This window comes from Nycticebus coucang, chromosome 18 (assembly GCF_027406575.1).
Source record: "Nycticebus coucang isolate mNycCou1 chromosome 18, mNycCou1.pri, whole genome shotgun sequence".
Taxonomy (NCBI): domain Eukaryota; kingdom Metazoa; phylum Chordata; class Mammalia; order Primates; family Lorisidae; genus Nycticebus; species Nycticebus coucang.
This window is the reverse complement of record NC_069797.1, coordinates 42,720,163-42,746,383: the sequence shown is the minus strand read 5'-3', so window position 1 is coordinate 42,746,383 and position 26,221 is coordinate 42,720,163. Positions and strand designations below refer to the sequence as shown.

Below are 26,221 nucleotides of genomic sequence, written 5' to 3'. Positions count from 1 at the left end.
GGCTATGATGCGAGGGGCGGCAGTGAGACTGTCTCAAAAAAAGTTTATTGTTATGGAAAAGAAGAAGCTGACCAGTTTGGTAGTACTCTCACAGGGGGTGGCAAACTATGTTCAGATCTCACTGACTGTATTTGAATGTAACTATGCCTATTTGCTTACATATGGCTGCTTTTGCTGTATCAGTAGAATTGCAACAGAGACCAAGTGGCTTACAAGCATAAATTATTTACTCTTTAGCCCTTTACAGAAAATGTTAGCCAATTCTTGCTTTTTTTTTTTTTTTTTTTTGTAGAGACAGAGTCTCACTGTACCGCCCTCGGGTAGAGTGCCGTGGCGTCACATGGCTCACAGCAACCTCCAACTCTTGGGCTTACGCGATTCTCTTGCCTCAGCCTCCCGAGCAGCTGGGACTACAGGCGCCCGCCACAACGCCCGGCCATTTTTTTGTTGCAGTTTGGCCGGGGCCGGGTTTGAACCCGCCACCCTCGGCATATGGGGCCGGCGCCCTACTCACTGAGCTTTAGAAGCTACTAGGACCTGGTAGGAAAGCTAACAGTAGAATAGTCTAAGAAATTTTGGTTTATTTATTTTTACAGAGAATTGTCGATCCTGGGATGGATATTTATATGAGATATTGGACCTTTTTCCTTTATTGGACCTATTTCAAGATGAGAAATTAATGATTTTTCATCTCAAGATTTAAGGTGGAAAAAATAACCCAGTACAGATAATATCCAATAATTATTGTTTCTAGTTTTAAAATGATATATTTTAAAAACATATGTTTTATATATTAGTCTTGAATTCCTGGACTAAAGTAGTCCTCTTGCCTTGTCCTTCCAGAGTGCTGGGGGGTATAAGTTCCCATGCCTGGCTCCGAGGATATTTTAGAAAAAGAGAAGGAAGCCTTGGAAAATAACCTTTTAAAGATATTTTTATCATATCTGTATAAAATTCTACCATGTTTCAGGAATGGCCTCTTATTTCATATCTCGTTTAAATACACAGGTTTCCCTATTTGGATCCACCTAATGAGAGACTTATTTTGGAAGCTCTTAAACAACTTTACCAGTGTGATGCTATTGACAGGTAAAAAAAGAAAAAAAAGATGTTGATCTCTTTAAACAGGGTTCCAAATACACCTTCTTTTATCAACAGAAAAATGATTTGTTTAAATTGGATAGATTTTTTTACTTGAAATTAGAAATTGTCCTCAGTCTTTTTTCATAATTCTGATTTAAACGGTAAACCATAAAACCATTTTTGTTTAGTATTGGCATTATTTAACAAATAATTTCTGGGTACCATTTCATTGCCAAGCATGATGCTGAGTACATAAAAATGATGGGGACCAGAGTCCTGTTCTCATGATGGTGTGATAGGAGAAGTTTTGGTAATTATCTTTCTTTCATTTCTTCAAGGCCATTCTTTATGCTTCTATAACATGTTTTCATCTTTTATTAATACTGCCTTATTCTGCCTCATTGTTTAGTTTTTGGATGTATTAAAGGCTTTTGACAGTAGGGATTTATCATCTTTATATTCCTCTTATCTATGACCGCAGTGTTTTATTTTCTTATATTGAATTGAATTCATTGAGGTGATTTAAGGTAATCTAAATTAAATTGGATTTATTCTGAATGATGAACGTCATTGCATTTATACTCTCCCAATGTAGAAAGACTCGGGAACTTTTTCTTTCTATTAAGGAGTGGCCATGTGACCAGATTGGGTTTGTCTATGGTGGAGTTTCCTCTCCCTCCACATCTCACATGTGCAGTAATAAAGGCTGCTTCTCTGGATTGTGAAGATCTACTACTTCCAATAGCAGCAATGTTATCTGTGGAAAACGTCTTCATTAGACCTGGTAAGAAGTTTATTGATACATTGTTGGATTTTTTTGCTTTTTTTTTTTTTTTTTTCCTTGAGACAGAGTCTTGCTCTGTTGCCCAGGCTGGGGCAGTGGCATCATTATCGCTCACGGCAACCTCAAACACCTGGGCTCAAGTGTTCCTTTGGCCTCAGCCTTCTGAGTAGCTGGGACTAGAGACATGTAACCCCACACACTGTTTTTTTTGTAAGAAACTGAGTCTTGCTATGTTGCCGAGGCTGGTCTCAAACTCTTGGCCTCAAAAATGTCTGGCCTCAAGCAATTCTCCTACCTTGGCCTCCCATACTGCTTGAGTTACAGATATATCCATCATACCGAGCCTTTTCTTTTTTATTCAGAAGCAGTTTTAAGTTTACAGAAAAATTGAGCAGAAAGAACAAAGGATTTGCATTTATCCCCTCCAGCCAATTACCCCTTTTACTAACTTCCTTCATTTGTGTGGTGTTAACAATTGATGAACCAGTATTGATGCATTATTATTAACTAAAGAGATCACTGTTTGTGTTGTATATTTCATAGGTTTTGACAAACTATAATGACACATATTCACCATTACAGCATCATTTAGAATAGTGTCACAGCTCTGAACATCCCTGTGCTCCATTTACTCATTCCTACATCCCTTCCTATAAATCCTTGGCAACTGCTGATTTTTTTTTTACTGTCTCTATAGTTTTGCCATATAGTTGGAATCATAACAATATGTAACCTTTTTGGATTTTTTTTTCACTTGGCAATATGCATGTAAATTTCCTCAGTTTCTTTTCATGGCATGTTAACTTTTTTCTTTTTCTCACTGAATAGTATTTCATTGTATGGAATTTGTTCATCCATTCATCTGTTGAGGGACATGTTGGTTGCTTTTGCATGTTTTGGCAATTATGAATAAAGCTGCTGTGAATGTCCATGTGTAGGTTTTTGTGTAGACACAGGTTTTCAACTCATTGCTTTATCATATGGTAAGAGTATGATTAGTTTTGAAAGAAGCTGCTAGCTTTTCTTCCAACATGGCTATATTGTTTTGCATTCCCACCAGTATTAATCTGAGAGTTCCCATTGAGACACATTGTGGTGGTGTTAGTGTTTTGGATTTTAGCCATTCTAATTGATGTGTATTAGTACCTCGTTGTTTTAATTTGTGGCTCTCTGATGTTATAAAATGTTTAGAATCTTTTCATATGCTTATTTGACGTCTGTACATCTTTGCTGAGGTTTCTGCTCAGGTCTTTTGAAATTGAGCTGTTGGCTTTCTTACTGCTGAGCTTTAAGAGTTCTTTGCATAATAGTTCTTTACCAGATATATCTTTTTTTTTTTTTTTTTTTTTTTTTGTAGAGACAGAGTCTCACTTTATGGCCCTCGGTAGAGTGCCGTGGCATCACACAGCTCACAGCAACCTCCAGCTCCTGGGCTTAAGCGATTCTCTTGCCTCAGCCTCCCGAGTAGCTGGGACTACAGGTGCCCACCACAGCACCCGGCTATTTTTTTGTTGCAGTTTGGCCGGGGCTGGGTTTGAACCTGCCACCCTCAGCATATGGGGCCGGCGCCCTACTCACTGAGCCACAGGCGCCGCCCCAGATATATCTTTTACAAATATTTTTTCCATCTCTGTGGTTTACCTTTTCATTGTTGTAAAAATGCCTTTTGCAGAACACAAATTTTTAATTTTAATGAAGTTCAGTTATCAATTATTTCTTTTGTAGATTGTGCTTTTGATATTGTATCTAAAAAGTCATTGTTGGAAAGGCACAGTGGCTAATGCCTATAATCTCAGCACTTTGGGAGGCCAAAGTGGAAGGATCATTTGAGCCTAGGAGTCTGAGACAAGCCTGATACCAGCCAATAATAAAAAAAAAGTCATTTTTATACTAAGGTCATCTAGTTTTCCTCCTGCATTGTCTTTCTTTTTTTTTTTTTTTTTGTAGAGACAGAGTCTCACTGTACCGCCCTCGGGTAGAGTGCCGTGGCGTCACACGGCTCACAGCAACCTCCAACTCCTGGGCTTAAGCGATTCTCTTGCCTCAGCCTCCCGAGTAGCTGGGACTACCGGCGCCCGCCACAACGCCCGGCTATTTTTTGGTTGCAGTTTGGCCGGGGCTGGGTTTGAACCCGCCACCCTCGGCATATGGGGCCGGCGCCCTACTCACTGAGCCACAGGCGCCGCCCTGCATTGTCTTTCATTAGTGGATGTCCAGTTGTTTCAGCACCATTTTTTCAAAATACTATCCTTTCTCTGTTGACATGCTTTTGCTCCTATGTCAAAGATCACTTGACTCTTCTTCTGGATCCTCTGTTTTCCTTTATTTATGTTTGTCTTTTTTTTTTTTTTCTTCCATAAATGCTTGACTGTTTTTCTTGCATCCAAATCACTTGACAACAAGTGAAGTGACAGAAAGAAAGTACTTAACCTAAGTCCCAGCTAGAGAATGGGAATGCTGGGGTGCTAACTCTCAAGTCAAGTTGTAGATGAAGCAGAAGGAAGGCTCAGAATGGAGGAGCAAGCCAGCCAGAACTTCTGTCCTCCCTGTCATGGCTGGAAGCCACAGATGGCCCTTTTGGGCACTGGTCACTGCTCTCATCTTGAGAGCCTTCCCCCGTTAAGGCTCAGCATCATCTTTGTTCAACAGCAGCAAGCTGGTGTCTTCCCACAACCCTCAGACCAGGATAGATGACTTTTTTCCTCACTGCATGGTGATGGGAACATCTTCCACATCTCAGGGGGCTGCATTCTAAAGCTCAAGCCTGATTTCGGGAGATAGCTGTGGATGGGTGTAGCCGGAACAGTTCCAAGAGGGCCAAGTTTGCCTTTTAGCACTGGACCAAAGTCAGAGGGCACTGGTGCCAGAGTACAGGCAGCTCACAGTTCTCTGTTTGGAATCCTAGGAAGTGTAAGAACAACACCTGGGAGAGCAGTGCATACTTCCTACGCAGCAGCAGTTGTAGGAAGATACTGTTAGCACTGCCATATTGCAGCTCAGAAATTTTCAGCAGGATTGCGTTTCCTCTAGTATCACACTGTCTTGTTTATTAGAGCTTTGTGGTAACTCTTTTTTTTTTTTTCAAACAGGTTCTTGCCCTGTCACCCAGGATGGTATACAGTGGCCCATTCATAGCTCACTATAACCTCAAATTCCTGTGCTCAAATAATTTTTCTGAGTAGCTAGGATTATAGGCACATACCACAACTGTCGGCTAATGTTTTTATTTGTTAGAGATGGGGTCTTGGTGAATTGCTTGGGCTGGTCTCAGATTCCTGGCCTCAAGCCATCTTTCTGCCTTGGCCTCACAAAGTACTGGGATTATAGGCCTTAGCTACTGTGTCTGATTTATACTAAGTCTTGAAGTTAGGTAGGGCCAATTCTTCAACTTTGTTCTTTCATTTTAACATTGTTTTGGATATTCTGTTTTTTTTTTTTCTTTCCATATATATTTTCGAACCAGTTTGTTGAAATCCACAAAATAACTTGCTGAGGTTTTAACTGGTATAAATCGACTTGGGAAGAACTGACATCTTGACAGTATTGTGTCTTCCTCTTGATATACATGTAATCTCTCTCCATTTATTTTCATCTCCAATAATTTACTGAACATTTATTTATTGAAAGTTTACAATATGCCTATCCCTGGAGCAGAAAACTAAGGATAAGCCATTTTTGTATTTTGTTATCCTTTTACTTGGTTGTTTGGCACAAGGATGTATAATGTTCCTGGCTGAAAGTTCATTTCCTTTCACTAGTAAAGGAAGATAATAAGGTGAACCTTTGTTCTTTCATAGTACATTAGTAATATATTAACCTCGTTTGTCTGGAATCAAAAGGAAAGTAGTTCAGCCCTTGTATCCTTAGATAATTCTTTAGAAGTTTCTATGTCTTTAAACTTCTGCTTCTTTCCTTTGAGACAACTTAATTTGATACATGTCAATTTTGCTTTCAGCTAGTGGAGTAATTTTTTTTCTTTTTCTTTTTTTTGGTTTTTGGCCGGGCTAGGTTTGAACCTGCCACCTCCGGCATATGGGACCGGCGCCCTACTCCTTGAGCCACAGGTGCCGCCCTGGAGTAATTTTTTTTCAAGGAGCTTCTGGAATAGTGTACTTTCTGCAGCCAGACCATGCAGTGTGCTATCTCACTGGTTTTATCCCTTTGTAGACTGAGTATTGAGTCCAGATTGATTTATTATTGCCATGATTATAATGGAGTATATATATATATATTTCCTATAAAAATACCCTGGAATTTAATTAGCATACTGTCTATGCCAAATTGATTTCAGTCTTTTTTTTTTTTTTGAGACAGAGTCTTATTTGTCGCCCTCGGTAGAGTGCTGTAGTGTCATAGCTCACAGCACCCTCAAACTCTTGGGCACAGTGATTCTCTTGCCTCAGCCTCCCAAGTATCTGAGATTACAGGCCCTCGCCACAGTGCCCGGCTAGTTTTAGAGATGGGGCCTCGCTCTTGCTCAGGCCGGTCTCAAGCTCCTGAGCTTAGGCATTCCACCTGCCTTGTCCTCCCAGATTGCTAGGATTATAGGCGTGAGCCACTGTTCCTGTCCTGATTTTAGTCTTAATTGTCAGACTTTTGATTCTAGTAATATCCCTAATTGCAATTTTTTTTTCCTAATAAAATACCTCCAACTCTTGGATTCAAGCTATTCTATTGTCTCAGCTTCCCAAGTAGCTGGGACAATAGGTGCCCACCACAACACCAGTTTTAGTTAAGAGTATCAACCCCTTGGAAGTGGTTTTAGTTAAGAGTATCAAACTAAAAATACTGGCTGGGCTTGGTGACTCTTGCCTGCAATTATTTTAGAAGAGCTGAGAGGATTGTTTGAGGCCAAGACTAGTCTCAGCAACATAGCGAGACCTCATCTCTACAAAAAATAAAAAAATTAGCCAGGCATAATGTGGCTTTTGCCTATAGTTCCAGCTATATATGTAGCCAAGGCAGGAGGATTGTTTGAACCCAGGAGTTTGAGGTTGCAGTGAGTTATGATGATACCACTGTACTTTAGCCTGGGTAACAGAGTGAGACTTTGTCTAAAAAAATTTTTTTAAATAAAATAAAAATACTAGGCCGGGCACACTGGCCCAGCACCTGTAATCCTAGCACTCTGAAAGGCCAAGGCAGGTGGATTGCCTAAACTCACAGATTTGAGACTAGCTTGAGCCAGAACAAGACCTTGTCTCTACAAATAGCCAGGCGTTGTGGCGGGCACCTGTCGTCCAGATACTTGGGAGGCTGAGGCAAGAAAATAGCTTGAGTCCAGAGTTGGAGGTTGCTGTGAGCTGTGACGCCACGAGAGTGACAAAATGAGACTTTGTCAAACAAACAAACAAAAAAACCTAAAATAAAAATAATGCTGGGTATAGTAGCATGTGCCTATAGGATTACTTGGGCCAGCTTGGGCAACATAGCAGGCCCCATCTTTAATAAAAAAAAATTTTTTTTTTAAAGTAGAAACTCCAAAAACTATTACAGAGCATTGACGTGGAACGTTGAGTGCCAGGTTCTGTCTAACTATACAGTATCTAATCTGACTATGGGCCTAGGTTTTCTGAACTTCATTTTTTCATTTGTAAAACCAAAGAGTTAAGGTGATCCAATTCTAATATTCTTTTAAGGCTAGAAAAATAAAATGGTTTTTCCCATGTTGGAATATTTAAATAGATAAAAACCAATCTGGTGTTAGCCTTTTTTCTTGGTGACATTTTATTGTAACATAATCTCAAAGGTGAACAGAAATGTTGCAAGAATGATAGTAAAGGAATGCCTTGATAACGTCTGTCTAGTTTTAGGAAATTTTTACATTTTGCCCCTTTGCTTTCTCTCGCTCTTTCTCTGTGTGTGTACACATATACATACATACAGTATGCAACCACCCAAGGGATTGTAACAAACTTACCAACATATAGAGGTAGTCAACATAAAGAACTAGGCCTGTTGTACATGTGGTGGATGTCCAGTCTCTGAAAATTAGGTCAGCTGAAGGAGGTGGTCATTGTAGGGAGGTGGTCAACTTCGAGGTTCTATTGTATATGTGTGTATATGTGTGTGTCTATATATTTATATATGTACTTTTTCTGAATCATTTAAGAATAAATTAGAAATATTATATTCCTTTACTACAAAATATTAACATCTATATTTACCAAGACTAAGGACAGTCTTTTATTTACCACGGTACATTAATCAAAATTAGGAAATTTAACATTGATACAATATTATTATCTAACCCAGAGTCTTTATTCAGTAGTCCATTTTCCCTCATGTACAGAAAGGAGGTTCAGGATTGGCAAGCTATCCTACTAGGAAAGGCAACCCTATTTAAATAGACTTTGATATTCATTTATAGTTTATTTTAGATAAAATTTACATATGGTGAAATGCATAAATCTTTGTTGTATAATTAAATGAATTTTGTGAAATGCTTACCCCACAACCCACACCCCTGTCAAGAAATAGAACATTTTCATCATTCCAGAAAATTCTCTCAGTGTCACTTCCAAGTCAGTTATCACCCCATGTACCTCTAGTCACCTACTTTCCTGATTTTTTTTCAGGTTTTGCCTCTTCTGAAATATCACATAAATAAAGTTTGACATTATACTTTTTTAGTATATGTGAGATTAGTCCATGTTGTTAGTATTTATCAGTGCTTTATTCTTTTTATTGTAGTAGTATTCCACTGTAGTATTCCACTCATACAGTAGTATTCCACTGTATGAGCATACTGCAGTCCGTTTATGCTTTAATTTGTTGTTAGACATTTGAATTGTTTTGTTTAGTGTTATGTATGAGTAAAACTGTTCTGAATATTCTTTTTTTTTTTTTTGTAGAGATAGAATTTCACTTCATCGCCTTTTGGTAGAGTGCAGTGGCATCACACAGCTCACAGTAACCTCCAACTCTTGGGCTTAGGTGATTCTCTTGCCTCAGCCTCCTGAGTAGCTGGGACTACAAGCGCCCACCACAACACTGGCTATTTTTTTGCTGTAGTTTGACTGGGGCCGGGTTTGAACCTGCCACCCTCAGTATATGGGGGCTGGTGCCCCACCCACTGAGCCACGGGCACTGCCCTGTTCTGAATATTCTTGTGCAAAACTTTTGTGTATTTTTATATCTCTAGGTAAGGTAAATGCCTAAGAAAGAAATTGGTGTATTGAGTAGGTATTTTGTTAAACTGAGAAACCTGCTCGGTCGGGCGTGGTGGCTCACACCTATAATCCTGCCACTCTGGGAGGCTGAGGCAGGTGGATTGCCTGAGCTCATAAGTTTGAAACTGGCCTGAGCAAAAACGAGATCCTGTCTCTTCTAAAATAAGAAAAATTGAGGCAAGAGGATCCTTTGAGCCCAAGAGTTGGGATTGCTGTGAGCTATGATGCCACAGCACTCTACCCAGGGTGACAGCTTGAGACTCTATTTAAAAACAACAACAACAAAAAGAAACCTGCTAAACCTTTTCATAAGTAGCTGTACATGGCTTGCCCTACATGTTTGTCTCAGCATTTGGTATTGCCAGTTGTTTTCATTTTATGCATTGTATTAATGTACCTCTTCGTAGTTTTAATTTGCATTTTCCTGATGACTAATACCTTTGAGCCCTTTTTCATGTGCTTACAGGCTTTTTTTTTTTGAGACAGAGTTTCCATTATGTTGCCCTCTGTAGAGTGCAATGGCATCACAGCTCACAGCAACCTTAAACTCTTGGGCTTAAGTGATTCTCTTGCCTCAGCCTCCCAAGTGACTGGGACTACAGGCGCCTGCCACAATACCCAACTATTTTTTGATTATAGTTGTCATTGTTGTTTGGCAGGCCTGGGCTGGATTTGAACCTGCCATCTCTGGTGTATGTGGCTGGCGCCCTGGCTGCTTAGCTATAGGCACCAAGCCTGCTTCAGCTTCTTATTTATAGTTTTTCCTCAGTGGCACCTATTAGCATGAGGTAAAACTCATAATGGAATCACATCTGGTTAAAGTTACTAAGCTAAAGAAAATGGCATGTCTACTAAGAAAATAATGAAAGATGGCTAATTAAACTATCGTTTAGGCTCAGCGCCTGTAGCTCAGTTGTTAGGGTGCCAGCCACATACACCTGGGCCTGCTAAACAACAATGACAACTATAACAAGAAAATAGCCAGGCGTGTGGAGGGTACCTGTAGTCCTAGCTACTGGGAGGCTGAGGCAAGAGAATCACTTAAGCCCAAGAGTTTGAGGTTTCTGTGAGCTGTGATGCCACAGCACTCTACCGAGGGCGACATACTAACACTCAGTCTCAAAAAAAAAAAAAAGAAATTGTTCTGTCATCTTGGCTTTTTTTTTTTGGCTGGGGCTGGGTTTGAACCCACCACCTCCGGCATATGGGTCCGGCGCCCTACTCCTTGAGCCACAGGCGCCGCCCTGTTCTGTCATCTTAATAAGAGATGGTGAGTCATCTTTGTAAATTACTGTTGTAGATAATATAGCCAAATTGAAAGTTTCTAGGGTCAGCTGGAGGCAGGGAAGAAAAGAACTGGACTACAACTGGTTTTCTCCAAGGCTTCATAAATAACGTAAGGGACTCAGGCAGCTGGGGCTTTTACATATCAGTAGCAGGAAACACATGATTCAGGAATTCTAGGAGCCTGGTGACTGATAGGTAGGCTTGTCTCCTAGTGTCGAGAGGCAGGATGGAGTTGATGGCTCAGTTTAACAAAATTTGGTTGCTTAAAATGAGATGTTATGGGTTAAAAATTAGTATCCATGAGTGGATTAAGAGATGGCCATTAATAATCACTTATATCTTCACCTTAGCAGGCCATTTGTATTAGTCTGAGGTAAATCATACTCTTTTATTTGTCTCTAGCTAGCTACTTCCTTCAGTTGCTACTAGATAACACAGTTGAAAGCTACTTAAAGACTGGAATGGAAGACATTATACTTTCATGGATGCTTTCTTTAATCAGATTGCTTTCCTTACCAGAACTGTTACTTTGCAGATTCACATTGTAGTCTGTATAATTACTGTTCCCTGGAACCAGACTACATTATGCCTGTGCTAAATCTATCTATGATAAGTATACTGAAGGAATGGGAATTGTAATGTGATGTATTAGGATGAAGGAATGCAGTTTTAAAAAAATGGGACTCTGAAAGATTAGCCTGGGCAAAATGCTGTATGGGGACTTCAGGCAGAGAGCATGTCAGTCCTGAATGCAACCAGGGGAAATGGTATCAAGGCCGTTAACAGATAAATCCCCAAAACATAATGTTGAGCAAAGGAAACCAGATGCATGAGGTACATACTGTGTGACTGCACTTAAATAAATGTTAACAACAGGAGAAACCTATTTATAGGATTAGAAGTTAGGATATGGTTACCCTTATGTGGGGGGAATGGGTAGTTATGAGAAGGAGAACATAAAGGGGGTTTCTGGAATGCTGGGAATTTTATGTTTGTTGACCTGGGTGTTGGGCACATTGGTGTGTTATGTTGTGGCCATTAAGCTATATCCTTATAGCCTATGTGGTTTTCTGTGTATATGTTATATTTCAATATAAAGTTGAAAAAGAAGAGAAAATACTTCTAGTAGGTAAGTTCTGCGTCTGTGGTGGTCATGTCTAATTGCACATAATTGGGAATTAGATATATAAGGACTGGGATTACATTATGTTCCCTATACCTCTGAGGAGTGAATATTATATGGCTATTTTTGAGAATAAATAATTCTACATGTACTTCCATGAAGCTGTTATTAAATTAAATAGAGGGGGCGGTGCCTGTGGCTCAATGGGTAGGTCCCATATACTGAGGGTGGTGGGTTCAAACCTGGCCCCAGCCAGACTGCAACAACAAAAAGAATAGCCGGGTGTTGTGTCTGGCGCCTATAGTCCCAGTTACTCATTAGGCTGAGGCAGGAGAGTCGCCTGAGCCCAGGAGTTGGAGGTTGCTGTGAGCTGTGTGACACCACGGCGCTCTACCGAGGGTAATAAAGTGAAACTCTGTCTCTACAAAAAGTAAATAAATAAATCGAATAGAGGAAATTTCAGAACGTATATCCCATTTACATAAAAGTGAAACTTTGTGTACTTATTGCATGTATATAGAAAATATCTGGAAGAACTCATACTAAATAATCAATAGCGGTTAGCTTTAAAAGGTTGATTTGTGGATAATGTGACAAACTGGAGAATGTTATACTTTTACATTATATCTTTTTGTACCATTATGTATTTTTACTGTTAGCCTGGGTTAACAGTAAAAAGTAATTTTTAAAAAAAATTCCAAATACTACTTGAAAGGGAAATGATTGGGAGCTGTAATGTTGCTATTTTGGTAAAATCTCTGATGTGTGGTTAAAAGAAGAAAAGGAGTTATGAGAGAAATTAGAGCCCCCCCAAGGAAGAGTTAATATAGTTTTACTAATTCCACTCCAGAGGGTGAGGCAGATTTAAATGTACTTGGAAAGACAAAGTGAATATAAGCACTTAATGTAGAACTAAATTGTCTCTTGGATCCTCCTTCTAGTTGATCCAGAGTACCAGAAGGAAGCAGAACAGAGACATCGAGAACTGGCAGCTAAAGCTGGAGGATTTAATGACTTTGCAACTTTAGCTGTCATCTTTGAACAATGCAAATCAAGGTACATTAGGTAGCCCTTTGTGCTAGAAAATGTCAATTTGATAAAGAACTTTAGTATGTACTATGTGACTTCTAACTGCTAAGGGGTGATAATTGACCTCAAAGTATTTTTGAATATTAGTGAGATTATCTTTGTCAAGCTACTATTAAACTTACTAAGCATTATTATGCAGTATTGGTTCTCTTTCTTTTCTCCCTAAACCTTTTTTTTTTTTTTTTTTGCTTCTATATAGGTAGCTTAAATGAGAACATGATTAATGTGTATGTGTGTGTAGACTGTTAGACTGCCTTTTACTTAGAGAACTTTTTTTTTTTTTAAAGATACCATTGTTTTTGTTTTACAGTGGAGCTCCAGCTTCATGGTGCCAAAAGCATTGGATTCATTGGAGGTGCTTATTTTCTGCATTTCGTGTGGAAGCTCAACTTCGAGAACTAATAAGGAAACTTAAACAGGTGATTATTATAATTGTTTTTTTCTTGAGCATTTTGGACCTATATATTTTATATTGAATTCTATTCTTTTTTTTTTTTTTTTTTTTCTTCTTGTAGCTTTTGGCCGGGGCTGGGTTTGAACCTGCCACCTCCGGCATATGGGGCCAGTGCCCTACTCCTTTGAGCCACAGGTGCTGCCCTATGTTGAATTCTAATTAATGTATGTTACTTCTTACCACCCTTTCTATTCTGCCATCCTCCCTTTCGTCTTGCTTCTGTGTATAGCCATCTTCCTGACTTCATGAAAGAATTTTTTTCTATTTGCTTTGTCTTCAAATTCACTAATCTTTTCTTCTGTGGTGTTGAATCTGCTATTAATCTTATCCACTATACTTTTCATCTCAGATTTATAGTTTTCATCTCTAGCTGTTGGATTTGAGTTTTTAAACTTTTTTTTTCTCAGGTCATTGCTTAACTTTTTGAATATAATGTAATCCAGGTATAACATATAATTAATATCTGTGTCAATTCTGGGTTGATTTTGATAGACTAATCTATGTCCTCATTAATGGGTGTATTTTCCTGATAATTTCTCAATGAATACCAAACATTGTGAATTTTATCTCGTGGAGTGCTGGATATTTTTATATTCTAGTTACCTAGAAATGGTTTGATCTTTTTGAATTTTTTTTTTTTTTTTTTTTTTAGAGACAGTCTGACTTTATCACCTTTGGTGGAGTACTGTGGTGTCACAGCTCACAGCAAACCTCCAGCTCTTGGGCTTAGGCGATTCTCTTGCCTCAGCCTCCTGAGTAGCTGGGACCACAGGCGCCCTCCACAGCGTCAGGCTATTTTTTGGTTGTTGTTGCAGTTTGGCTGGGGCTAGGTTTGAACTTGCCACCCTTGGTATATGGGGCCGGTGCCCTACTCAACTGATCTATAGGCGCCGCCCGATCTTTTTGAATCTTTCTTGTATATTTTGGTAGGTGGAGTGAAAGCACTGCTCAGGCCAGGGCTAGTTATTCTTCACTACTGAGGCAAGACTCTTCTTAGTATTCTTCTTAAGTGAGTTATAAGGTATTCCAGTCTGGCTTATAAGCACAGGCATCTTTCCTAACCTTGTGTAAATACCATGCACTGTTCCTTCTCATCCTTTTGAGAGGTTCTTTTCCTGAATTGGTAGTTTTCTTGAATTCATATGTTCTTTTTCTTTTTCTTTTTCTTTCTTTTTTCTTGAATTTGTATGTTGATCAGTCCTTAGCTGAACACTAGAAGAGCGTCTTTTACCACTCTCTTTAGTTTTCTCACTTTGCAGTTCTCTTTTCTTGTAAATTCTAGCCACCTTGGCCTTTCTGGATTCTCAGCTCTGTCTCCTTAACCCAGGAAATTTGCTGGGTTCTATTTGGGTTTTTCTTCTCTGTATCTTGGTCCACAGTCTTTTCAGGGTGCAAGCTGGTATAATTGTTGGGCTTACTTCCCTTATTTCCTGTCTCTCAGGAGATACTGTCCTTTGTTGACTGATATACAGTGTCTTGGAAATCATTATTTCATTTATTTTGTCCACTTTTTTGTTTTAGGTAGAAAAGTTAAATCTGTTTCCTCTTACTCCATATTTAAGCCAGCAACAGAAATATTTGGAAATGTGGATTTTTCAAAATAAAGGATTATTTCAAATTGTTCTGTGATATTCACCACTGTATATATATTCTTTCTACAGCAAAGTGATTTCCCAAGAGAGACCTTTGAAGGCCCTAAACATGAAGTACTACGAAGATGTCTTTGTGCAGGCTATTTCAAAAATGTAGCCCGAAGGTAAGCAATAAGAGCTTGAGAGATGGGTGGAGAAAAACTACTGTATTTGACTACAGTATTTAAGAAATATTTAAGATCAAAGATTGAAGGTGTGATTGAAGCTCTGTGATGATGATGACATCAATTAAAATGACCTTTTGCATAATTGTCACTTGTGCAGGGGGAGCAGCTTTGGCTCAGAGTGGGGAATTAGAACTCGGGTATGAGGGGAGTGAGTGTAGAGTGTCCACTGTGGGTTATCATCACGTAAGGCAAGAGACAAGGGTTTACTTGCAGAGTGGTAGCCCCATGCGGAGTACACAAGCTATACAGGTTGAGGATGGCATCTCCAAGAAAGGAGTGGCAGAGCTTGAGCAGGGTGGAGAAGAGTTTTGGGGATATCAGTCTGAGTGTAGTGAAGAAAACATCTCTTTAGGGAAAAGGTTAACGGCGGTGATGGAAGATTCATTATATACAAAGGAATTCATCATAAACCTTTATTAATAATGATAATAATGAAGGAAGTTAGAAATACTGAAAGGGAGAACATGAGAATGTGGTATTGTATTGAAATTTCAGTGTATAATTATAAAGTTACAGTTTTTAGTATAAGGAAATGGATGGATTTATATAAGAATAAAAATAGATTTTAGTATATATAAATGTAATATGTGTTTGTATGCATGTAAATATTTGTGTGTGTGTGTATTTTTTTTTTTTTTTTAAATAATCTAGCTCTGAGAGGGACTGAGAGCAATGGATAGTATTGGCAATGAATATACACTTAGTGCCTAGGTCTTGACTTGGAACAACCATCTGCCACTTAAAAGAATCAAGGCTCTTTGGAAAAGTTGGGCTGGGAAAGTGAAGGTGAGCCCTGAACATCTTATTTTGCCAGCAAGCAAAGAAGTGATTAATGAAGGTTTAGGCCATATTAGAAGTACATAGAAGCCAGTATGGAGAGGTCCCAACTGATCAAATAGGGGATTTTTTTTTTTTTTTTTTTTTTTTGAGACAGAGCCTCATGCTGTCACCCTGGGTAGAGGGCTGTGGCATCACAGCTCACAGCAACCTGCAACTCCTGGGCTCAAGCGATTCTTCTGCCTCTGTCTCCCAAGTAACTGGGACTACAGGTGCCTGCCACAACGCCAGGCTATTTTTTTTTGGTTGCCAGCCGTTACTGTTGCTTGGTGGGCCCGGGCTGGATTCGAACCTGCCAGCTCAGGTGTATGTGGCTGTCGCCTTAGCCGCTTGAGCCACAGGCGCCAAGCCCAAATAGGGGATTTTTTAAGCATTAAAATAAATAGTAGTAAGGGATTATACCTCATTTAATAAAAGGTAAATCATGGATCTATAGTGATAGATTAATAAAGGAGTAAATTAAAAGTTTAATAAGAGAATTTTTACATAGTTAAGCTCTCCACAAAATTCTTATTTTTTCTTAATTACAAAGGAAAAAAGTAACTTCACAGTGGAAAAGCCTGGCAAAGTGAACTTCATTGGTAATGAAACAAATCAAAATCATGTTTTTCCTGATAGAATGCAATGAGAAAAACATAATATTGACACCAAATATTGTAATATTGCTGTAATATTCTGTAATATTGCTGCCAAAAACACATATCCTGAAACAGACAAACTCAAATTGAGGGGCATACTATAAAATAACTAGCCTGTAATCCTTAAAGGTATCAAGATCATAAAGCCAAAGAAAGACTGAGGAAGCATTCTAGAAGGAGGGAGGCTAAAGGGACATGAAAAGAAAAGGCACTGGGCGGCGCCTGTGGCTCAGTGAGTAGGGCGCCGGCCCCATATACTGAGGGCGGCGGGTTCAAACCCAGCCCCGGCCAAACTGCAACAAAAAAATAGCCGGGTGTTGTGGCGGCGCCTGTAGTGCCAGCTGCTCGGGAGGCTGAGGCAAGAGAATCGCGTAAGCCCAAGAGTTAGAGGTTGCTGTGAGCCGTGTGACGCCATGGCACTCTACCCAAGGGTGGTACAGTGAGACTCTGTCTCTACAAAAAAAAAAAAAGGCACTGCATGATTCTGAACTGGATCCTTTGCTATTTAAGGGATATTATTAGGACATTGGTGAAATTTCAGTTTGATCTGAGGATTACATATTAGTAATGTATCAGTGTTAATTTCCTGATTTTGATGGTCGTAGCTATGTAAGAGAATATCCTTGATTATAGGAAATGCACGTGGGGGATCAGGTGGTCAGTTTAACTCTCAAATGGTTCAGGTAAAAAAAGATTTTTGTACTATACTTGCAACTTTTCTGTAAATTTGGATTGTTTCAGAATTTTAAAAATATGTCTTAGTTACCTGCTATGTGCTAAACATTGAGCAGTTACTAAAGATAGAAAGGTGGAGTATGTGAGTCCTGAACTGTTGTTGATACTTGGGTTTAGTGAAGGACACAGATATGTAAATAAATAATTACAAAGCAGTCTGATCTGGGCTACATTAAGAACATTTACAAGGTACTATAGGAAATCAGCTGTGACATTTGTACTAGGACTATGATTTTGATAAGCTATTTGGAATGCCATATATGTAGGAAAGTATAGAGGAGGATAAGAATGTGAAGTTAAGTGCATGAATTAAAATAATGATACATGAAATTTTCTAATTACCAGATTTTAGGATAGCAAAAAATCAACTTACCCCTTTAAAAAGAGATATAGCATAATATATAGGGACACTGTAATTAGTTTAGAAGAACTATATTTAGGACTTGGTTGCATCATGCATTAGCTCTGTGATCTTGAGAAGGCTAGCTAATTTATTTGAGTCTTAGGTTTTTATTGAGTCTTGCTCTGTCACCCTTGGGTAGAGTGCTATGGTGTCATAGCTCATAGTAACTTCAAACTCTTGGGCTCAAGCGATCCTCTTGCTTTAGCTTTCCCAGTAGCTGGGACTACAGGTGTGCATCACCATGCTGGCTAGTTTTTCTGTTTTTAGTAGGGACAGGGTCGTGCTCTTGGTCAGGCTGGTCTCAAAACTCTTGAGCTCAAGTGACCCCTCCCCAACCTTGGTTCCAAAGTGCTAGGATTATAGGCATGAGCCACTGCGCCAAGCCTTGAGTCTTAGTTTTGACCCTTTTAATAAAGGCTCTCAAAGCTCATAGATTGTTTTGAGGCTTTGCTGTGAAAACATTCTGGAAGCTCTAAAGCACAAATACATAATTATTGTTACTATTATTACTTATTGATCAGAAGTGCCTATAGCAGGCAGTCCCTGGGTTACGAATGAGATAGGTTCTGTAGATTTGTTCTTAAGTTGAATTTGTATGTAATTTAGAACAGGTACATTTACCTATTACCTGTAATAGCCCCTGTTCTTAAGTGCAAGTTGTATATCTATTCAATGTTTGTAACTCGGAGACTTCCTGTAATAACCTCCATTCTTGTGAGTTACACGTAAGTTAAATGTTTGTAACCTGAGTTATAGGTAAATGGACTTGTTCCAAATTACATACAAATTCAACTTAAGAACAAACCTATAAAACCTATCTCGTTCATAACCTGGGGAATTCCTGTAAACTTAAACCTCTGCTTATCATCTTTGTAGTGGAACGTATTATAATTGTGTATTGTTGAACTTAATGTTCTTCTTACTTCTGGTCTTTAGCATTTTATTTTTCTGTTTATAGATCGGTTGGGAGAACGTTTTGCACAATGGATGGGCGTGGAAGCCCAGTTCACATTCATCCTTCCTCAGCAGTAAGTACCTTATTTTTAATAAAGGGAAGAAATTTGTAAAGGTATAAAAATAAATTTTATATGAATGTCTTCTTTTCTCTTTGAGGTTAAATTTACATATATACATACATTTATGTGTGTGTGTGTGTCTATATATATATATATATAAAAACATATACAGTAGAACCTCCATAGTTGACCACTCCCTACTGACAACCTTTTTAATTGGACCTGATTTTCTTAGATTGGACAAGCACCATATGTGCGTATCAGTATAGTAGGCCTAATTCCTATGTTGACCCTATATATGTTTGTTATAGTCCCTTGGGCTGTCAACTTAGAGGTTTCTGTGTTTGTATATACGTGTGTGTGTACATACATATATATGTTGGCCCATGTTTCCTGTTTGAAGAAGATAGGAATTCATTCAGAAAGGTATGGGCTATTATTTGGTTCTAATGTGAAATAGGGCAGGTTATTGAATTAGGATCCTTAAATGCATTCTTTTATATAGCTTCATGAACAGGAAACCAAACTTGAATGGATCATTTTTCATGAGGTGTTAGTTACCACCAAAGTCTACGCAAGAATTGTGTGTCCAATTCGTTATGAGTGGGTAAGAGACTTATTACCCAAGTTGCATGAATTTAATGCCCATGATTTGAGCAGTGTGGCTCGACGTGAAGTGAGAGAAGATGCAAGGAAGAGATGGACAAATAAGGAAAATGTAAAGCAGCTAAAGGGTGAGTGAATCATTTGTTCTACTATGCCATAATGCTTTCCAGTAGTCCTTTGCTATTTTTGTTTATAAAATTTTGTGAATTATTACCTCAGGGCCTCCTTTTTTTCTAAGGGGCATTTTTCATGAAATATTAGGTTACTGGTTAGGAGGCACAAACACCTGTGGTACTGAACTAGGAGAGAAAGCTTAGTTACAAGCTTACATATATAAAGAGCTTTTTAGTAAAGCTTATTAAAGTTTAATGATGGATAATAATGTATTTTCCTTATTTAACATCACTGGGAAATAGAATGGTGAAGAATTTTGCACAGGAAATTATGGCAAATAGAATGTTAAGCTTGGCGCCTGTAGCTCAGCAGCTAGGGCGCCAGCCACATAACACTGGTGGATTTGAATCCAGCCTAGGCCTGCCAAACAACAATGACAACTTCAACCAAAAAATAGCCGGGCATTGTGGTGGGCGCCTCTGTAGTCCCAGCTACTTGGGAGGCTGAGACAAGAGAATTGCTTAAGTCCAAGAATTTGAGGTTGCTGTGAGCTGTGATGCCATGGCACTCTACCCAGGGCGACAGCTTGAGACTCTGTCTCAAAAAAAAAGAAAATGTTAGGGTGGCGCCTGTGGCTCAAGGAGTAGGGCGCCGGTTCCATATGCCAGAGGTGGCGGGTTCAAACCCAGCCCCGGCCAAAAACCACAAAAAATAAAAAGAAAAATAATTAAAAATAAATAAATAAAAAAAAAAGAAAAAGAAATGTTAGTCATTAGGTGTTTTGTTGCGGTGTTAAAACATTGTGCCATGTGCTTGAATTAGGGTGCATTTTTCTGAATCACTGGCCTCAGTGCTCTTAATTTTTTAACCATAAGCTACATCACTTTTTTGGAAGGGCGAAATTTAATTTCCTCATTTTTTTTCTTAACATTGAAAAATCAGGACATCTCTTTCTGTAGAAATGTTGATGTTTTTCTTTTCTTTTTTTTTTTGCAGGTTTTTTTTTTTTTTTTGGCTGGGGCTGGGCTGGGTTTGAACCTGCCACCTTCTGCATATGGGGCTGGCATATGGGGCCGGCGCCCTACTCCCCCAAGCCACAGGCACCACCCTGCTTTTCTGTAGAAATGTTAACACTTCCAGTACTGAATCTCAAAGCTAAAGTTTTATTGGATTAATTTTGTAATATTTTCAGATGGAATATCAAAAGAAGTTCTAAAGAAAATGCAAAGAAGAAATGATGACAAATCCATATCAGATGCCCGGGCTCGTTTCCTTGAGAGAAAGCAGCAGAGGACCCAGGACCACAGTGACACCCTGAAGGAAACAGGCTAAGCGGTGAACTCTCCAATTCTGAAAGTAGGAAAAGCAGCCAGGACATGTGGTTCTATTTTGCCAGTTAGTTTCAGACACTACCAAGAGGAAGTGGCCAGCAGTCGTTATTAGCCTATGGGCCAAAGGCAAATATCAGAGTTAATCAGTACCAATAAATGGAATTTACAAAGAAAAGATTGGGTTGCCATAGTCATAGGCAGTGATACATGAAGCCAATGAAAGACAATACATGTAATATTTTCTTCACTTCAATTCTGCTGGCCTTAACTGGTATCAAACGCTGTCATTGAGATATTTTCAAAGAAGATTGAATTGTATTTAATCAGCGTGTACTCCATTTGCATTGAAGCATTAAAAATTATTTTCCTTAAATCTCTTTAAGGCCTTCTTGTTGCTATTAGAATAGTGTTATATCAGGTATGTGACCGTTTCCTTCAGAAGGCTGAACCTAAGAGATTTTACTCAGCAATACTTAGATGTCTCTTTAATTGCTACAGAGCTTTATAGATATTTAGAGAAAAGAATTAGTAAATAAAATTGCCTATGGCAGGATTCTTTCTTGAATTAATATTAATCCTTAAATTGATTTTTCTGGGATTATACAAACTCCTTTTTATAGAAAAGTATATTGTTTAAAACAGTAGCTATAGCCATTAACCAAAGGACAGATGATACACACACACATATGTATGTGAAAGTTCTTTTTTAGCTGAACCCACATACTTATGTCAACATTATGTATGTAGGTGTGACAGTGCTTTCAAAAAACTCCTCCACCTGGCCTATCCTGTTGCTTCCAGCTATTTGGGTAGGAGGACCATTTAAACATCTATTGTGCCGATCTTGAGATGAGATTGTCAAAGCAGTCAACACTATTTCACCAGTGTTTCAAATTAGAACCTTGAGGCTAGCTAGTACCACACTCAGGCCACACTCAGCACTTGCCCACTCTCATTTACTGCCTTGTATTCTAGTTATTGGTGTATTTGTCTGTCTCTTCACTAGATTATATGCTCCTCGTGGGCAAGACTGTGTCTTTTTCATCTTTGTATTTTTCATGGCACCTAGTGTATCGCTTTGCACATAGTAGTCACTCAATGTTTGTTAAATAAAGCTGTTAGTGTCATTAAACTCAAAAGACAGTATAATGTGTGTTTTTAGGTATTTTGTGTAAAAATTAAGAATCTAAATTTTTTTATAGATAACTGACTCTTTTCCAGTTACTTCTTTTGGAATTTAAATGGTTTTATGTTCAATATTAGAAACGTAAAGACTTTATTGAAAAATCCCATGAGGACCCAAATCCATATGTTTGTCCTTGAAGTAAGGTGAGTGGTGATGGTTTCTCTTTACCTTTCCAGCATTTTAATTTGTTCATTTTTTATCTGTAGTGCTATAGACACTGTTTTAACACATAATCATTTAGTCCTGTCAGTTTTTCTCAGGTGTATGCATCAGGGCATTTCCTTAGATACTGTGTTGGGGAGGCGCTGTGTGCGTTCTTGGAATGAATGCTCCCTTAATACAGTAAATATTTATTAAACATACAGTCTGTGGTCCTTACTCAAATGTTATTAGTTGTTGCAAGAACATCTTTAATAGAATTTTTCTCCAGTTTGGGATTCAGTTGAGGATCGTATACTATGTTGTAGTCTCTTTTAATTTGGAAAAAGTCCTCAGTCTTTGTCTCTGAAAACATTTTTTCTAATAATAGTAGGCTGGTTATTTTATAGAGTGTTCTCAATTTGGGTTTCTCTAATTAATTTCTTCTTGGCCATGCACTTTTGACTGGAGTAGTACATAAGCAATCCAGTATCTTTCCTAGGATGTCACATACGGAGTTACATAGCATTTGTCCCTTATTGGTTATATTAATTTTGATTAGTGGGCTACGGTGTTTTTATTTCTTCAACCTAGCTATTATAATTCATAAGTAATTTGATGGGGGAGGTACTTTGAAATTATGTAAAACATCTCATAAAACATGACCATTTGGATTCACCATCAATTGGTTCTGAGTCAGTTTTATTCTTTGGGTTGCAAAATGGTGATTTTTTTTTCTTAATTATTTTCTATATTTATTTATTGTATTACAGTATAATTTGGTATTGTAAGGAAGAGCTTTCCTTGAAGGATAAATTTTTTTTCTTTTTTTAGTTACTCAACTCTTATGCCACTCATGAAGGATGAATTTTTGATAAATAGGTGGATACTAGGAAGAACATGGATCACGATAGAATTAGAAAGTCCTATGGGGATGTTTGATACAGATGGCAAATCATTTTTACTTGATGCATAGAGTATATATAGACTAGTAGTAGGCTAAAGATGTTGGTTGGATAAGATGGCCAACCTGTTGAATTTGGATTTTATGGGATATATGGATGTGTTGGAAGGGAAGAACATCTTCATAGCTTTTAGATAATTGTGACAGGGATATTAATAAAAAGAATTTCCATTCTTCAATTTCTGTTGAGAAGGTTGTGAAAAAAGTAGTATCAAGGGAGTGCTAGATCTTGGCTGGGTTTGGTGTTTCATGCCTATAATCCTAGCACTCTGGGAGGCCGAGGCAGGTGCAAGAGTGAGACCCCATCTCTACTAAAAGTAGAAAAAAACTAGCCAGGTGTTGTGGTGCACACCTATAGGCTGAGCTACTCGGGAGGCTGTAGCAAGAGGATTGGGTAAGCTCGAAAGTTTGAGGTTGCTGTGAGCTATGTATGATGCCATGGCACTCTATGTAGGGTGACAGTCAGAGTCTGTCTCAAAAAAAGAGAGAGAGTGCTAGATTTAGTTAAAGGAAGAAGGTAGAAATAACCTTGGAGGAGGGTGATGGTTATACAATAATGGTTGATAAAGAAGATGATGAACCTTTTTAGTAATAATTAGGGGGATGCAGATGAAAATAACAGATGCCATTCATTCGTTTCAGATTGGCAACAGTTAATGTGCCTGAAAAGTGTTAGTGTAGGAGAACAAATTACTCTTAGAGAACATTTTGGCAATAAATAGTAAAGTTGGAGCTGTGTACAACCTGTGATCCAGTAAGTTCATCTCTAGATTTAAATCCTAGGAATTCTTTGAGATTATATAAAATACTCTGTTCCTCATAAAATTTGACTCCTGTAGATTTAGCATCCATTACTGATGTTAAATACATAAAAATGTTAATACAGCACCCATAAAAATATTAAATATAGCATTCATTAAAATGCTAAATGTACCATTGTTTCTAATAGTAAAAATTTGAAAAACAGTATACATACATAGCTGTCAATGAAGAAAAGGTTTAATAATTGTGATATGTTCTTACAGTCAAGTTTAGAATAGCAGAGAAAGTGATTTTTGAGGCTCCTGATACATGCTTAACTGCTTTGCAGAACAGATGAACCAGTTCATATTTCTACCAGCAATGTAGGACAGTGCCAATCTTATTACAGCCTTGTAATCCCTCATAATTATTGTAATTATAGACAAAAAGTTACCTCGTTATTATCTTAATTTGCATTTAGATATTTAACATTTTTCGCATGTTCAGACAGTCTATAGGAAATAAAATTACACGATTTGAATTTATAAGACCAGATAGTAAACATTTTAGGCTTTTTGGCCATACAGCCTCTGTTGCAACTATTCTGCTGTTGTAGTTTGAAGGCAACAAGAAATACTGCATAGGCGATGCCTGTGGCTCAGTCGGTAAGGCGCCGGCCCCATATACCGAGGGTGGCGCGTTCAAACCTGGCACCGGCCGAACTGCAACCAAAAAATAGCCGGGTGTTGTGGCGGGAGCCTGTAGTCCCAGCTACTCGGAAGGCTGAGGCAAGAGAATTGCTTAAGCCCAGGAGTTGGAGGTTGCTGTGAGCTGTGTGATGCCATGGCACTCTACCGAGGGCCATAAGGTGAGACTCTGTCTCTACAAAAAAAAAAAAAAAGAAATACTGCATAAATGAACAAATATCATTGTTTTCCAGTAAAACTTTTTTGGAGAATGAAATTCAAATTTTGTGTTTTTTTTCATGTGTCAGGAAATATGGTCAGCCCTCTATATCTGGGGTTCTGTACCCACAGATTCACCTACCTGCAGATAGGATTGAAAAAAAACCCAATAAAAAAATAATGCAGGCTTGGTGTCTGTGGCTCAAGCAGCTAAGGCACCAGCCACATACACCTGAATTGGTGGCTTTAAATCCAGCTGTGGCCCGCCAAACGATGGCTGCAACCAAAAAATAGCCGGGCGTTGTGGTGGGCGCCTGTAATCCCAGCTACTTGGGAGGCGGAAGCAGGAGACTCACTTGAGCCCAGGAGCTGGAGGTTGCTGTGAGCTGTGTACCACGGCACTCTACCTAGGGCGACAGCTTGAGGCTCTGTCCCAAAAAAATAATAATATAAATAAAAAACAAAAAGTATAACTAGTTATAGAGCATTTACATTATATTAGTCATTATAAATAATCTAGAGATGGTTTGAATTATATATGAGGATGTACACAGGTTATATAAAAAGACCACCCATATTATGTAAGGGGCTTGAGCATCTACCAGATTTTGGTATGGGGAAGGGTGTCCTGGAACTAAAGCCCTGCTGATACAAAGGGATGATTGTGTATTATTTCGATTTCAGTTTTTTATCACTTGTGCTTGAATCAAAACCTGCTCTTCACATTCCATTCTAATTTAAAAGTATTTCATTTGCAAGAAAAGGTTTTCTTTAATGACTTCTCAAATTTTTTTGGCTTTTACTTTTTTTTTTTCCAGTTTTTGGCCAGGGCTGGGTTTGAACCCGTAACTTCCACTATATGGGTCTGGTGTCCTACTCCTTGAACCACAGGCGCTGCCCTCTTGCTTTTACTTTTTCTTCGTAACAGAGTTGATGGGAATGAGCGTATGAGAAATAAATTTTGTTGTATTTATTTTCCCAAAGATTTTGAGAGTAATCCTATTATTTGCTACCTGTTCCTTTAAACTTAAAATATAAATACAAAATTCTCCTGTGAAACTGTTAAAAGATTTTTCAAAGAACATAATCACATTACTTGTCCAGATAAAATCTCTATATTTTTCTGACACAATATTATTACTTAATTCTCAAACATAGAAAATGAGATGAGAGCTGGGCATGGTGGCTCACACCTGTAATCCTAGCACTCTGGGAGGCTGAGGCCAGTGGAGTGCTTGAGCACATGAGTTCAAGACCAGCCTGAGCAAAAGTGAGACCCTGTCTCTCCTAAAAACAGAAAACCTGAGGCAAAAGAATCGTTTGAGCCTGAGTTGGAGGTTGCTGTGAGCTGTGACGTCAGCACTCTACCCAGGGCAACAGCTTGAGACTCTGTCTCAAAAAAAAATAAAAAAGTAAAAACAAGAAAATGAGATGAGTTAACCCAAAATATAGCCTAGCACTCAGTGCTTTTTATATGAGATGTATTCATAAATGATTGTTGTACTAATTCCAAGTGTGATTATTGACAATAGTTAGCCAAGACTTCAAAATGAGTGGTGTCGTCAATAAATGCTATAATAGCTGGTGAAGTAAGGTAAATGGATTTTAAGCTTAGTTTTCAAGGAAGAGTAGGACTTATACTGAAACAAAAAGAGAAGACAATTTGTGTGGTTGGGGAGAAGAACCAATGGAAAGATTATCAGTGTCACCTTGAGAGGGGTTTTGCAATGTGTGGTCTGTATCATGGATTAGAACTGAGTGGGTTAAATGAAGAATAATTTGAATGCTACTCATTT

At 38.5% G+C, this 26,221-nt stretch overlaps 1 protein-coding gene across 2 annotated transcripts in view; it reads left to right on the top strand.

Moving 5' to 3' along the window:
- Positions 1–21,623, top strand: part of DHX40 (DEAH-box helicase 40) — a 52,252-nt gene extending 30,629 nt beyond the window's left edge. For both annotated transcript variants that reach the window (XM_053569279.1, XM_053569280.1), the window contains exons 11-18: positions 1,009–1,089; positions 1,710–1,867; positions 12,391–12,505; positions 12,849–12,957; positions 14,654–14,748; positions 18,383–18,452; positions 18,946–19,174; positions 20,353–21,623. In XM_053569279.1, the coding sequence (XP_053425254.1) occupies positions 1,009–1,089; positions 1,710–1,867; positions 12,391–12,505; positions 12,849–12,957; positions 14,654–14,748; positions 18,383–18,452; positions 18,946–19,174; positions 20,353–20,492 (997 nt within the window). In that variant the 3' untranslated portion in view covers positions 20,493–21,623. The remainder of the gene's footprint in view (positions 1–1,008; positions 1,090–1,709; positions 1,868–12,390; positions 12,506–12,848; positions 12,958–14,653; positions 14,749–18,382; positions 18,453–18,945; positions 19,175–20,352) is intronic.
- The last annotated feature ends 4,598 nt before the right edge of the window (positions 21,624–26,221 follow it).